The 13,488-nt window shown below is 40.7% G+C and overlaps 2 protein-coding genes across 7 annotated transcripts in view; one reads left to right on the top strand and one right to left on the bottom strand.

Moving 5' to 3' along the window:
• Positions 1–13,488, bottom strand: part of P4HA2 (prolyl 4-hydroxylase subunit alpha 2) — a 287,775-nt gene that overhangs the window by 118,051 nt on the left and 156,236 nt on the right. The window lies entirely within an intron of this gene.
• The window catches only part of SLC22A4 (solute carrier family 22 member 4), a 61,010-nt gene that overhangs the window by 23,106 nt on the left and 24,416 nt on the right, over positions 1–13,488 (top strand). For 2 of the 4 annotated variants that reach the window (XM_049872654.1, XM_049872675.1), the window contains exons 4-5: positions 4,570–4,741; positions 8,686–8,812. In XM_049872654.1, the coding sequence (XP_049728611.1) occupies positions 4,570–4,741; positions 8,686–8,812 (299 nt within the window). The remainder of the gene's footprint in view (positions 1–4,569; positions 4,742–8,685; positions 8,813–13,488) is intronic. The other 2 variants (XM_049872665.1, XM_049872684.1) reach the window with 2 other exon arrangements.

Below are 13,488 nucleotides of genomic sequence, written 5' to 3'. Positions count from 1 at the left end.
TTTTTTTTTTAAATTAAATATGTAATTTATTTCAAATATGAAAGTGTAGAAGTGGATTATAAAACATGAAGTAAAAACATAATAAAATGTAAATGATAAACACATTACCATGAAATGACTATTAATACACTGATGTTTTTAAGATGTCACTTTTGGCAAATATTTGTACTGATTTAATTTTCAATTTTAAAATTAAATTTTCTTACTTTTTATGTAATTCTAGTTTTTTAGTAATATTTCACTGTATTAACTTTATCTGGCCTTTCACTTTTACCCTCTGGCTCTAGGGAAGGGCTGGCAAGACTCTGCAATGATAATCTCCAGGTTTAAGAGTCTTCAGGAAGCTGAATTACTGCCACTCTCAAAGCACTGTGGAAATGGGTCCTGTCCTTGCTCTGCCCTTTAAAAATTAATAAGAGCCTACCAAATCCATATGAGACTAAAAAGGGAAGGGAGTAACAGTGCTACCCAAAGAAACATAGAGCAAGTATACCTGAAGTGGTAAGGCTGGCATAATCTCAAGCATTTCCTTATGCCAGAAGGATGCTGATTTAGGAGGAAATGACCACTCAAGACCAAGGACACCGGCCCTGCTGACACTCCCGCTCCCGCTTACAATCTCCTACTGTTTCTCAGAAATAACACCCTCTGCCTGTCCACAGCCTGCTGGGTAAAATGCCAGCAGCATCCTCTTTTATTCCCTGGAACTAGCTGCTTGCATTTATTCCGCACCACGAGTTAACTGCCCCCTGTCTTGACTGGTTAATTAATTCAGTATTTTCCCAGTATTCCTAACATTGACCCCCATAAGACATTTGTTTCAGCGCTTTAAACTATTTAAAGCTTTGGTGCCTTTGATGTCTAGATGTGTTCCTCTTTTTGATAGGTAACTTATGGCATCTTACTTTATTACTTTTGCAACCAGGAAGCTCAGGTAAACTTAACATTCAACTACACCAATTATGTAACATTTATCAGCCACATATTTTTAAAAATATTTTAAAATTGAGATATAATTCACATACCATAATATTCACCCTTTTAAAGTATGCAATTCAGTGGTTCTAAGTATACCCACAAAGCTGTTAAACCATCAACTCTACTTCCAGAACATTTTAATCACCCCCAAAAAGAAACCCATTAGCTGTCACTCCCCATTTCCCCCCTTCCCGGCCCTGACATCCATTAATCCACTGCCCGTCTCTATGGACTTGCCTGTTCTGAACATTTCTTACAAATGAAGTCAGACCGTATGTGGCCTTTTGTGACTGGCTTCCTTCGCTTATCATAATGTTTTCAAGATTCATCCATGTTGTAGCATGAATCAGTATTTCATGCCTTCTTATAGCTGAATAGTATTCTATTGTGTGGATACACCATACTTTGTTCATCCATTCATCACCTGATGAACATCTGGGTTGTTTCTACCTTTGGGCTGTTGTGATACAGTGACTTTTGACAAATAATGCTGCCATGAACATTCATGTACAAGTTTGTTTCCATTTCTCTTAGGTATGTACCTAGGAGTGGAATTGCTGAGTCATATGGTAACTCTATGTTTGGCCTTTTGGGGGACTGCCCGACTATTTTCCAAAGCAATTAGCCGCGTATTTTTTATCTCTTTCCTAAGGCATGACTTTTTATCTTTCTTGATATTTTACTTTAACATTGGTATAATTTTTATTGTATCCACATTATAGACCACAGTTTATATATGTTATCTCAGACCTCACCATACTAACTCCATGCAGTAGAATTCATTTTGCAGAAGAAACTGGCTTTAAAAAAAAAAAAAAATTAAACTTCCTCAAAGTGCCTGTGGTAGCAAGTTAGCATCCAGGAGCCCAAGTGCTCTCTGCTTGCCTGATGGAGAGCGCTCCCAAATTCTCACTTCTGAAAGAGGGATATGGCCTTGCCCATTTCCAGCACATGTCTCTGTTAGAATCTCAGTTCAAGGATGGCTTTACTGGCCCAAGGCTTTGCCTCCAGGGAGTTTTTTCCTCATGGATCCTACCTAGTATCTGTAGATCAAACAGATCAGGCTTGAATTCTGACTGCCCTGCTTATTACATATACGTGGTCCTAGGCAATTTACTTTAACTTTTTAAATCTTAGCTGATTGAGTGTAAAAAAGGAGTAATAAAAGTTCTTATATAATTGTTGTGAACAGTCAAAGAGATAATGTACAAAAACTGCCCAGAACCTGGCTTAAAGTGCCTACTCAAAAATTTGCTAGCTGTGAAGATAATGATGATGATGTTTCCAGAAGGGTAATTGTCTAAAAGAGTGCAGGAAGTAGTGCTAACAAGGAACTATTTAGGTTCATGCTATCCATGCTGTTCCCCAGGAAGGCAGAGAGAAAGAGCCACAAGGCTTCTGTCCCCCATGGGTACTCTGAAGTTCTAACAACTCTGTTCTGGCTCAAGGCGGAAGCTTAGAGAGGGAGTTTCCTAAGAACCCAGTTGTGTAACTTGTCTGTCTTCTATTATCAAGGAGGCATAAGGAGGCACCCTTGGTCTCACAATTCTTCTCAAGGTCCACAAGGACCACTTAGTCCTATACACTTTCTCTGTTTCACAATCAGACCCTCTGCTGCTTCACTTCTGAGTCTCTGCTTGGGAACAAATTACCCCCTCTTCATTTCCATGTCATGGTAATCACAGCTGAAGGGTTTAGAAACCAGGGCATGGTGATGACATGTATGGTATGAAGTAGTATGGAGGTCATTAGTGAGGTAAGAATCCAAAAAAAAAAAAAACCCCAAACCTGTAGCCATCAAGCCAATGCTGGCTTATAGTGACCCTACAGAAAGAGTAGAACTGCACCCATAGGGTTTGGGTTTAATCTTTAAGGAAATTGGAGCCCTGGTAGTGCAGTGGTTAAGAGCTATGGCTGCTAACCAAGTGTTGGCAGTTTGAATCTGCCAACCACTCCTTCGAAACCCTATGGGGCAGTTCTACTGTATCCTATATGGTCGCTATGAGTCAAAATCGACTCGATGGCAACAGGTTTGATTTTTGTTAGGTTTAATCTTTAAGGAAGCAGACTGCCACATCTTTCTCCAGTGGAGTTGCTGGTGGGTTTGAACCACGACCTTTTCATAAGTAGCCAAGTGCTTTAACCACTCCATCAGATTAGGAAATCATACTCACGATCTTCCTTAAAGAATTCAGGCCCTGTCCTTAGAAATAAGTTCACAGGGTGAGAAACACACCCTGGCGATTAGGGCTATTGTGTGTAATAGGATTCAGGAGGCACACAGTACTGGAATCTGTCAGTCTGGCTTCTAGAAAGTGCTTCTCAAGAGGGAATCGCTGAGGTGGGTCTCTCAGTTAGGATGAGTGAGGGAGAAGTGGGGTAAGGATAGGAATAGGCAGGTGGAATGGGAAACCCCTGAAGCAGCAATTTTGATGGTTCTCTGGAATTAACCCTTAGACTCTTGGCCTGTGTCCAGGATACCAGCATGCTCAGAGCATATAAATAAGATCAACTAAAATCTCTCTTGAAAGCCAAGCCTAAATGACCTTTGAACTATCTGTTTTGTATTTTCTGGGCTACTGCTTCTCTGAATTGGTAGGCAGATCCCAAACAAAAGGCAGGACTGTTACCACTACTGGATCTCTGCCCCTAGGGCAGAGGCCCAAGAATGGACCTTGTGGAAAAGTCCTGAAGCTCTGTGACAACAGAAGGATCTTGTTCTTGGACTCTCCCATCTCAAGGCAAGAGCTCCAAGGGGCAGACAACCTCTCTGGAAGAACTGGTGCCAAGTGCTACTGTGGAGCTGAACAAAGCAGGCTAGAGTCACCTACATTTCCTTCCCCTAAACTGTGCCCGACACCAATGAATGGCTTTGTGGTGTTCTGGGAAAGATCTGTGGAGTTCCCGGGAGTGCAGGGCAAATGGTGGCTCCAGGGTGCTGCCTGCTGGGACAACAGCTCCTTCTTTTCTTTCCTTGGTCTGAATGTACAGTGTGCCTGGGGGCTGGTCTCTGGACACAATGTGGCTGTGGAGGGATTCAGCCCTGGGTGCTAGGAGCCTGCTCTGTGCACCCCTAGAAAGAGTTGAATCCTATTTATCATTCTGCAGGGCTCAAGGATGGATAACAATGTCTCACAAACCTTGAACTCTCCCGTTTCCTGATGGGCCAATGTCTATTTACAGCTGAGAATTGTGGGAAAAGCAAAATGCACTGTGACCCCACGCAGCCCCTCACAACAGCCACTGCTGATCTCCTCTAACACCCTTTCTGCTCCTCAGGCTGGGGCTCTGATTTTGGAAATGTGACATTCTCAGAAGAGATTACCCTTTGGTGCCAAGCAGGATATTTCTATGACATGGGGTGTCATCTTAAAAACAAATATATGACTCCTTTAAAATCTCATAAAATCTCCTCCTTCTATAAGGAAAAATTACTCCCCACCTTCCTCCCCACTAACCACTCCTATTCTGAGTCATGAGGCAAATGTCTCTTCTTTTCCCTAAGTGGTTATAAACTCTGTCAGGTAATAATGTAAAAAGCAAATATTGAAGTGAGTTAAAATGCTAATACTCCTCCCTTGTTTTGAACAGGAACAGAAATTCTTGGCAAATCAGTTCGTATTATATTCTCTACGTTAGGAGTGTGCACATTTTTTGCAGTTGGCTATATGTTGCTGCCACTGTTTGCTTACTTCATCAGAGACTGGCGGATGCTGCTGCTGGTGCTGACGGTGCCCGGGGTGCTGTGCGTCCCGCTGTGGTGGTGAGTGCGACTCCATCCCAGACAGGCCTCTTCTGCGGGCCAGCATGCCTGGAACCAAGAGCCTGGTTGCTGACCCCACCATAGGCTTCTGCGATCTCCACTGGGACTTGCTGAGGCCAGGGGCCTTGAAGCCAGAGAGTTTTTGCCTTGTTCAGGGAGGGCCTATGCACTGGGATTGGATTCTACATTATCCTACAATGCACTGTTCTCAGGAAATCCAATTCCCTCCAAATCCCCTCACTTTTTTCCGTTGCTGGTTTTTGTTGCTGTTTTTTGTGGAGATGGTATTGTTGGAGTTTGTTGTTTTTAACTTTACCCTCTGCTCTTTTGACACGTCTCTCTCTAGAACATCTTTTTCTCCTTATGGATTCAGCTAACATAATTTCCTCAAGCTTTCCAATCACGTGATGATTAGCATCAAAGATGTGCCTGTTTATCTGTTTTATCTTGAAGAGTCAGAGAAATACTTTTGTTTAATGAGATGTTAGAGAAACATTCTCTTCTCTTCCCCTACAGCCCCCAACTCAATTTTGGCATGTCAGTTATGGGAATAGCATTAAAGTTTGGAGATGCTGGTCCCAGTCTTATCTAATATGATTATCTGGGAGATCTCAGGTAAGAGAACAGATTAAGAATAATGGAAAAAGGTTCTAGCCATACCCCTCCTGCCTTTTGGGGGATTTCCCTTATCTTTGTTTTTTTTTTTTTTTATAAGTAAGCAAGAGAAAAGGGGGATTCTTCCATTGGTGAGTCTGGCTTAATATTATTATTATTCGTCTGGCTTCATTACGTCAAAATCAAATCTTCCAGCAGTTCAGCTTTACTAAACTGCTTGCTCTCTACCTGCTTACACATAATGAAAGCTTCTTTGATCATGTTTTTAGAACACAGTTTAGACTAAACCTCTGGGTTGCCCCATCCTTTAGCTACATCCTGCCTGGAAATTGCCTAGAAAGCCCATTATCTTGCTGCAGTTGTTACGCAGCTGTAGAATTTGACAAGTAGCCCAAATTGGCCTTGTTTGACCAGATGGCTCAGGCTGGCCCACTCCAAGCTACTGTTTTTTTTTATGACTGCTATGGTTTACCAGTGTAAATTCCTGGCATGAGGTATACAGGGGCTGGAGTAGGGAGAGCACATTTCTTTTTTCTTACTTCCCTGGAATTTGAGAGATAGTGTGTTAAAGATTAGACATTATTCTGACTTCGATGTTTCTTCTGGAACCAAGTCTGAGGGTCAGGAAAGCTTTGCTAAATACTCAAGTACAAGGCAGGCTATCATCTGCACGGCCCCACATCCAAACAAAACGTCCTAGATTTATGAAAGCAAAGCAATTTCATGGAATCGGAATCATCATCATCATCATCACACCCTCTCTCCATAGCCCCCTTGTCAGTCAAATTAGGTGGAAAAGATGGTGACCAGAGGTTCTCTCAAGACACAAGACAAAATTATTCAGAAGTTAGTTTCTGCCTCTGCAGATGAATGATTTTAATAATCTATGTTCCCTGGCTCTAGCTGTCATTTTGGCCAAAGAGACCAGTATTTTTAAAATGTGTTATAACCAACCATACTATAATAGACGGAAAGACAGACAGATACATATATACATTGATAGATATCTGACTGACTTTTCAGACATTAACAGGAATTTTGATTTCGAGGGCTTGGATCTTTGCCTCAGGACCATATATCACAGCAAGAAACAATTCTGAGAGGTCAGCTTCTCTGAATTTCCAGCAAAGAAGGTCCATCCCACTAGGCACTGCCTTGCTCCTGCCCTAAGGAGAGTTCTTTCTTTTGTTCCCCACAACTCCTGGCTGGAGGCACACTGCACCAGGGACAGGACAGCTCCAGGACAGGACTGCTCCAGGGACAGGACTGCACCAGGGACAGTATTGCTCCAGGGACACCAACAGAGGGCAGCCCAGCACCAGCACTAACAAGCCAGGGGCTTGTCCTGAAAGTTTAACAAAAACAGTCTTACCATTTTCCCTCTACAAACAAAGCAGCTTTCTTCTAAACATCTTGCAATTTTAACAAAAACAGTCTTAGGGTTTTCCTCTATAAACAAAGTAACTTTCTTCTAAACATCTCACCTTTGAAAGTGAGACTTCCTGAATCAATCAATGCCCATCCATCCAGGTAGGCTGGGATGGCATGGTGGACACTTAGAGTTGCTGTCCTCTCTGCTGCTTGCTCAGCAACTTTCCAGCAACAGCCCACCCCATTTAATTTGAATTAAATCCACAGAGTGACTATAGTGTGCAACCTTATTTACAACACCATTAACTTCTAAAATGATCGACTAGTCTTGAGACTTTGTGCACCCCAAAATCACAACAATTCAAAAGTAGAGATCCCGGCAGCCCTGCATAGAATGGGCTGGAAGTGGGAGGGAAACTACCCAGAATCATTACAGGTAATTGGGAATTTTTTATGTTCCAAGTTCCTTTAAAAGTCTGGCAGTAAGTGACCACAGGTGTGAATGGAGAATATGTGTAAGGGGTGGAGGCAGGGGTGGGGAAGGAAGCCATAGATGCAACATGGGGGAAGCGTTGCATTGTCTAGTTGACTTAACAAACATATTTCTTAGGGTATCTGAGACAAATGATGGGCCACAGAGCCTACAAAAAGAAAGGTAGGATATTTCTAATCATAACCTGGTTGGGGAAAGATACTGCTCAGAAACAGAAGCTTCCATGAAAGATACAGTAGCCTAATTCTGCACTGGTACAGTAGCCACTGGTCACATGTTTCTATTTAAAATTAATTAACATTAAATAAATTTTAAAATCCATTCTTCAGTCACACTAGCCACATATCAAATGCTCAATAGACACATGTGGTTAGTGGCTATTGTATTGGACAGCAAAGATATAGAACGCTGCAGAAAGCTCTGTTGGACGGTGCAGCTCTGATTACTGAAGGTTAGTGACCTAACATCACAGTTCCTACAGGGACCAACTAAGGGCACATTCCAAACAAATGTAAGCTGGGGCTCATTTTTCAACTTATGTGCTAGTAAGCTGGGAACAATAGCTCAGAGTTGGCCATCTCGGCCATTTGATGTATTGTGTTGCTCTGAGCTAATTCCTACTGAGGCTTTGGGTAGGCCTGTTGATTACAATACAGGAGGCCCCTCGTTCTGCTACATGTATTTATTTTCTAGGATAACTAAATACTGGCACACAGATAAAGAAAACAACAGCTGGCAGGAGAATGGCTAAGATTCTGAGAAACAAAAATTAGGAAAGAATAAAAGACAATATTTGCAATTGAGTTTGAGTATCAGTGGGTTGATTGTTCTTTTAAAAAAAAAGTTTCTAGACACTAAAAACAAAAGAGAACATTGGCTTGTCTCTCAAGAAATGGTTTTGGTGCTTACTAAACTGGGAATCCACTGAAAGCTGTGGGCACCTCACAGGAGGGTATGAGGGCACTCACCGTCCCTTCTGCCTACAGCAGAATCTTGAGGAGCACAGATGCCCTGACCAACCTTTATCCAATAAACTGGCAAACATCATCAGCTGGGGCATCAGGAATTCTCCTAGACTAGACATTCTGAAAATACATTTTCTTCTCTGGGGGAACCTACGTTTTAGTAGCCTGTGTTTCCCTTTTGAGCCACAATGGCTATTGAGTTTCAGATGGCCTTTTCCAGGTGCCCTGGCTTAAAATGCCCACAGTTAATATCACCCCTTATGGTCTAGTCTGGCCTCAAGTACAACTGACGATCAGTCTTGAGATTTGATCAGGAGTTTGAGACTTGAAGGTGTTTTTACTTATTTATGAGGACTCGCTCCCAATTTTCGTAAAAAACAAAGAAAAATCTCACGAATTAGAATTTTACAAAATTCAAGCTATTTGGGGGGAAACTTACAATTAATAGTATCAAACAATGCTATTGTGAAAAATTATGGACTATTGAAAATTAATTCTAGGTTTATTCCTGAATCTCCCCGGTGGCTGATATCCCAGGGAAGATTTAAAGAAGCTGAAGATATCATCAAAAAAGCTGCAGAAATGAACAGCATTAGTACCCCAGAAATGATATTTGATCCTGTGGAGGTAAGAATTTGCAGGTGTTGCCTCTTGAAATCAGGTATGCATCCTTGATTTTAAAAGATTGTCTCTTTTCTTTCTTTCTTTCTTTTTTTACTTATTTTACATGAAGGTTTACAGAACAAACTAGTTTCTCATCAAGCAGTTACTACACACACTTTTCTATGACGTTGGTTAACAACCCCACGACATGCCAACACTCTCCCGTCTCAATGCTGGCTTCCCTATTACCAGCTTTCCTGTTCCCTCCTACTTTCCAGTCCCTGCCCTAGGGTTGGTCTGCCCGTTTAGTCTTGTTTTGTTCCATGGGCCTGTTCAATCTTTGGCTGAAGGGTAAACCTCAGGAGTGACTTCATTATTGAGCTGAAAGGGTGTCCAGGGGCCATACTCTCAGGGTTTCTCCAGTCTCTGTCAGGCCAGCAAGTCTGATGTTTCTTTTTGAGTTACAATTTAGTTCTACATTTCTTTCCAGCTCCGTATAGGACCCTCTATTGTGATCCCTGTCAGAGCAGTCAGTGGTGGTAGCCAGGCACCATCTCATTGCATTGGACTCAGCCTGGTGAAGGCCATGGTAGATGTGGTCCATTAGTCCTTTGAACTAATCTTTCTCTTTTATCTTTAGTTTTCTTCATTCCTCCTTGCCCCCAAAGGGGTGAGACCAGTGGAGTAGCCTAGATGGCTGCTCACAGGCTTTTAAGACCCCAGATGCTACTCACCAAAGTAGAATGTAGAACATATTCTTTATAAATTATGTTATGCCAATTGAACTAGATGTTTCCTGAGACCATGGTCCCCACAGCCCTCAGCCCAGCAATTCAGTCCCTCAGGGAGTCTGGATGTGTCTATGGAGTTACCACAACCTTGCCTTGTACAGGTTGTGCTGGCTTTCCCAATAGTGTGTACTGTCTTACTCTTCACCAAAGTTTCCACATATCTCTTAAGTGTTTTCCATCCCCACCCCTCCCCGCCCTCATAACCATTAAAGATTGTTTCTTTTTGTACGTAAACCTTTTCATGGGTTTTTACAGTAGTGGTCTCATACAATATTTGTCCTTTCGTGATTGACTTATTTCAGTCAGCATAATGTCCTCTAGATTCATCCATGTTATTAGATGCTTCATAGATTCATCGTTGCTCTTTATAGTTGTATAATACTCTATTGTGTGTATGTACCACAGTTTATCCATTCATCTGTTGATGGGCATCTAGGTTGTTTCCATTTTTTGCTATCGTGAACAATGCTGCAATGAACTTGGGTGTGCATATGTGATGACTCTTATTTCTCTAAGCTATATTCCTAAGAGTGCGATTGCTGGATCATATGGTATTTCTATTTCTAGCTTTCTAAGGAAGCACCACATCGTCTTCCAAAATGGTTGTATCATTTTGCATTCCCACCAGCATAAGAGTTCCGATCTCCCCACAGTCTCTCCAACATTTGTTATTTCCTGTGTTTTTAATTAATAGCAGTAATGCCAGGTGAGATGCTATCTTATTCTGGTTTTGATTTGCAATCTCTAATGGCTAGAGATCGTGAGCATTTCCTCATGTGTCTGTTGGCTGCTTGAATGTCTTCTTTGGTGAAGTGTCTGTTCATTTCCTTTGCCCATTTCTTAATTGGATTCTTTGTCTTTTTGTTACAGAAGTGTTGGATTTTCTTGTAATTTTAGAGATTAGACCTTTGTCAGATTTGTAGTAGCCAAAATTTTTTCCCCAGTCTGTAGGTTCTCTTTTTCCTCTTTTGGTGAAGTCTTTTGATGAGCATAAGTTTTTAATTTTTAGAAGATCCCAGTTATCTATCTTATCCTCTGGAGCTTCTGTGTTGTTGGCTGTTGTTTTATCCTATTAATGCTGTGTATTAGAGCATTTTTTTTTTTTTTATTAGAGCATCTAGTGTTGATCCTATTTTTTCTTCTATGAACTTCATAGTTTTGGGCTTTATATTTAAGTCTTAGATTCATTTTGAGTTAGTTTTTGTATATGGTGTGAAGTATGGGTCCTGTTTCATTTTTTTTTTTTTCGCAGATGGACATCCAGTTTTGCCAGCACCATTTGTTAAAAAGACTGTCTTTTCCCCATTTGATGGACTTTGGGCCTTTGTTGAAGATCAGGTGACCGTAGGTGGACGGATTTACATCTGGGTTCTCAATTCTGTTCCATTGGTCAATGTATCTGTTGTACTAGTTGGTTTGACTACCATAGCTGTATAGTAGGTTCTAAGGTCAGGTAGTGTGAGTCCTCCTACTTTATTCTTCTTCTTCAATAGTGCTGTCTTAGTCAACTAGTGCTGCTATAACAGAAATAACACAAGTGGATGGCTTTAACAAAGAGAAGTTTATTTCCTCACAGTAAAGTAGGCTAAAAGTCCAAATTCAAGGCATCAGCTCCAAGGGAAGGCTTTCTCTCTTTGTTGGCCTTCTTATCAATCTACCCCCAGGTCCAAAGGACTTGCTCTGCTCCCGGCACTGCTTTCTTGGTGGTATGAGGTCCCCCTGTCTCTCTGCTCGCTTCTTCCTTTTATATCTCAAGAGATTGCCTCAAGACACAATCCAGTCTTGTAGATTAAGTCCTGCCTCACTGACACAACTGCCGCCCATCCTCCCTCATTAACATCATAGAGGCAGGATTTACAACAAAGAGGAAAATCACACAATACTGGGAATCATGGCCCAGCCAAATTGATGACACACATTTTTGGGGGGATGTAATTCAATCCATACAAGTGCTTTACTTATTGGGGGATTTTTCCCTTTCCATATAAAGTTAATGATAAGTTTTTCCATCTCTTTAAAAGATGTTATTGGTATTTGGATTGGGATTGCATTGTATTTGTAAATCCCTTTGGGTAGAATTGTCATTTGCACAATGTTGAGTCTACCTATCCATGAGCATGGTATGTTTTTCTATTTACGTAGACCTCTTTTGGTTTCTCGCAGTAGTGTTTTGTAGTTTTCTTTGTATAGGTCTTTTACATCCCTGGTTAGATTTATTCCCAAGTATTTTATTTTCTTATGGGCTATTGTAAACAGTATTGTTTTCCTGATTTCCTTTTCATCGTTCTCTTTACTGGTGCATAGGAATCCAACTGACTTTTGTATGTTTATCTTGTATCCTGCTATTCTGATGACTCTTTCTATTAGTTCCAGTAGTTTTCTTGTCAAGTCTTTTGGGTTTCCTATGTATAGTATATCATCCACAAACAGGGACAGTTTAACCCCTTCATTACCAATTTGGATGCGCTTTATTTCTGCTTGTTGCCTTATTGCTCTAGCTAGGAGCTCCAACACAATGTTAAGTAGGAGTGGTGATAAAGGGCATCCTTGTCTTGTTCCTGTTCTCAGGGGGAATGTTTTCAGCCTCTCTCCATTAAGAATGACGTTGGCCATTGGTTTTGCATATATGCTCTTTATTATGTCGAGAAATTTTCCTTGTGTACCCATTTTATTGCGAGTTTTTATCAGGAATGGTTGTTGGACTTTGTCAAAAGCCTTTTCCGCATCAATTGAGATGATCATGTGAGTCTTTCCTTTCCTTTTATTTATGTGGTATATTACATTGATTGATTTTCTAATGTTGAATCATCCTTGCATACCTGGAATGGATCCTACTCGGTCGTGGTGTAATTTTTTTTGATATGCTGCTGAATTCTATTGGCTAGAATTTTATTGAGAATTTTTGCATGTACATTCATGACACATATTGGTCTGTAATTTTCTTTTTTTGTGGTGTCTTTGCCTGGTTTTGGTATACAGGGATATGCTGGCTTCATGGAATGAATTCAGAAGTATAGTTTCCTTTTCTATGTTCAGAAATGGTTTGAGTAGCACTGGTGTAAGCTCTTCTCTGAATGTTTGATAGAATTCTTTTTTTTGTTGGGAGTTTTTTTTTAATGACCTTTTCAATCTCTTCTCCTATTATGGGTCTGTTTAGATTTTCAACATCATTTTGTGTTAGTTTGGGTAGGTAGTGTGTTTCTAGAAATGTGTCCATTTCCTCTAGGTTTTCAAATTTGTTGGAGTATAGTTTTTCATAATACTCTGTTATGATCCTTTTTATTTCAGTTGGGTCTGTTGTAATGTCCCCCATTTCATTTCTTATTTGGGTTATTTGTGTCCTCTCTTGTTTTTCTTTTGCAAATTTGGCCAGTGGTTTGTCAATTTTGTTGATCCTTCAACGAACCAACTTTTGGTTTTGTGGATTCTTTCTATTGTTTTTCTATTTCATTTATTTCTGCTCTGATCTTTATAATTTTCCTTTTTTCTGGTGGCTGTGGGCTTCTTTTGCTATTCTCTTTTTATTTGTTCAAGTTGTGTAGCTAATGTTCTGATTTTGTCCCTTTCTTCTTTTTTGGTGTGTGCATCTATTGGTATAAGTTGATCTCTGAGCACTGCCTTTGCTGTGTCCCAAAAGTTTTGGAATGATGCCTTTTCATCCTCCTTTGATTCTAGGAATTTTTTTATTCCATCTCTGATTTCTGCTCTTACCCAGTGGTTTTTAAGCAGGGTGTTATTCAGTTTCCATGTAATTGATTTTTTTTCCCCTTATTCTTCCTGTTGTTAATTTCTACTTTTATGGCATTGTGATCAGAGAAGATACTTTGTATTATCTCAATGTTTTGGATTTTGTTGAGGGTTGCTCTTTGGCCTGAGATGTGGTCTATTCTGGAGAATGTTCCATATGCA

The sequence above is a fragment of the Elephas maximus genome, chromosome 2, assembly GCF_024166365.1.
Source record: "Elephas maximus indicus isolate mEleMax1 chromosome 2, mEleMax1 primary haplotype, whole genome shotgun sequence".
NCBI lineage: Eukaryota > Metazoa > Chordata > Mammalia > Proboscidea > Elephantidae > Elephas > Elephas maximus.
This window is presented reverse-complemented; position numbering and strand designations above follow the sequence as displayed.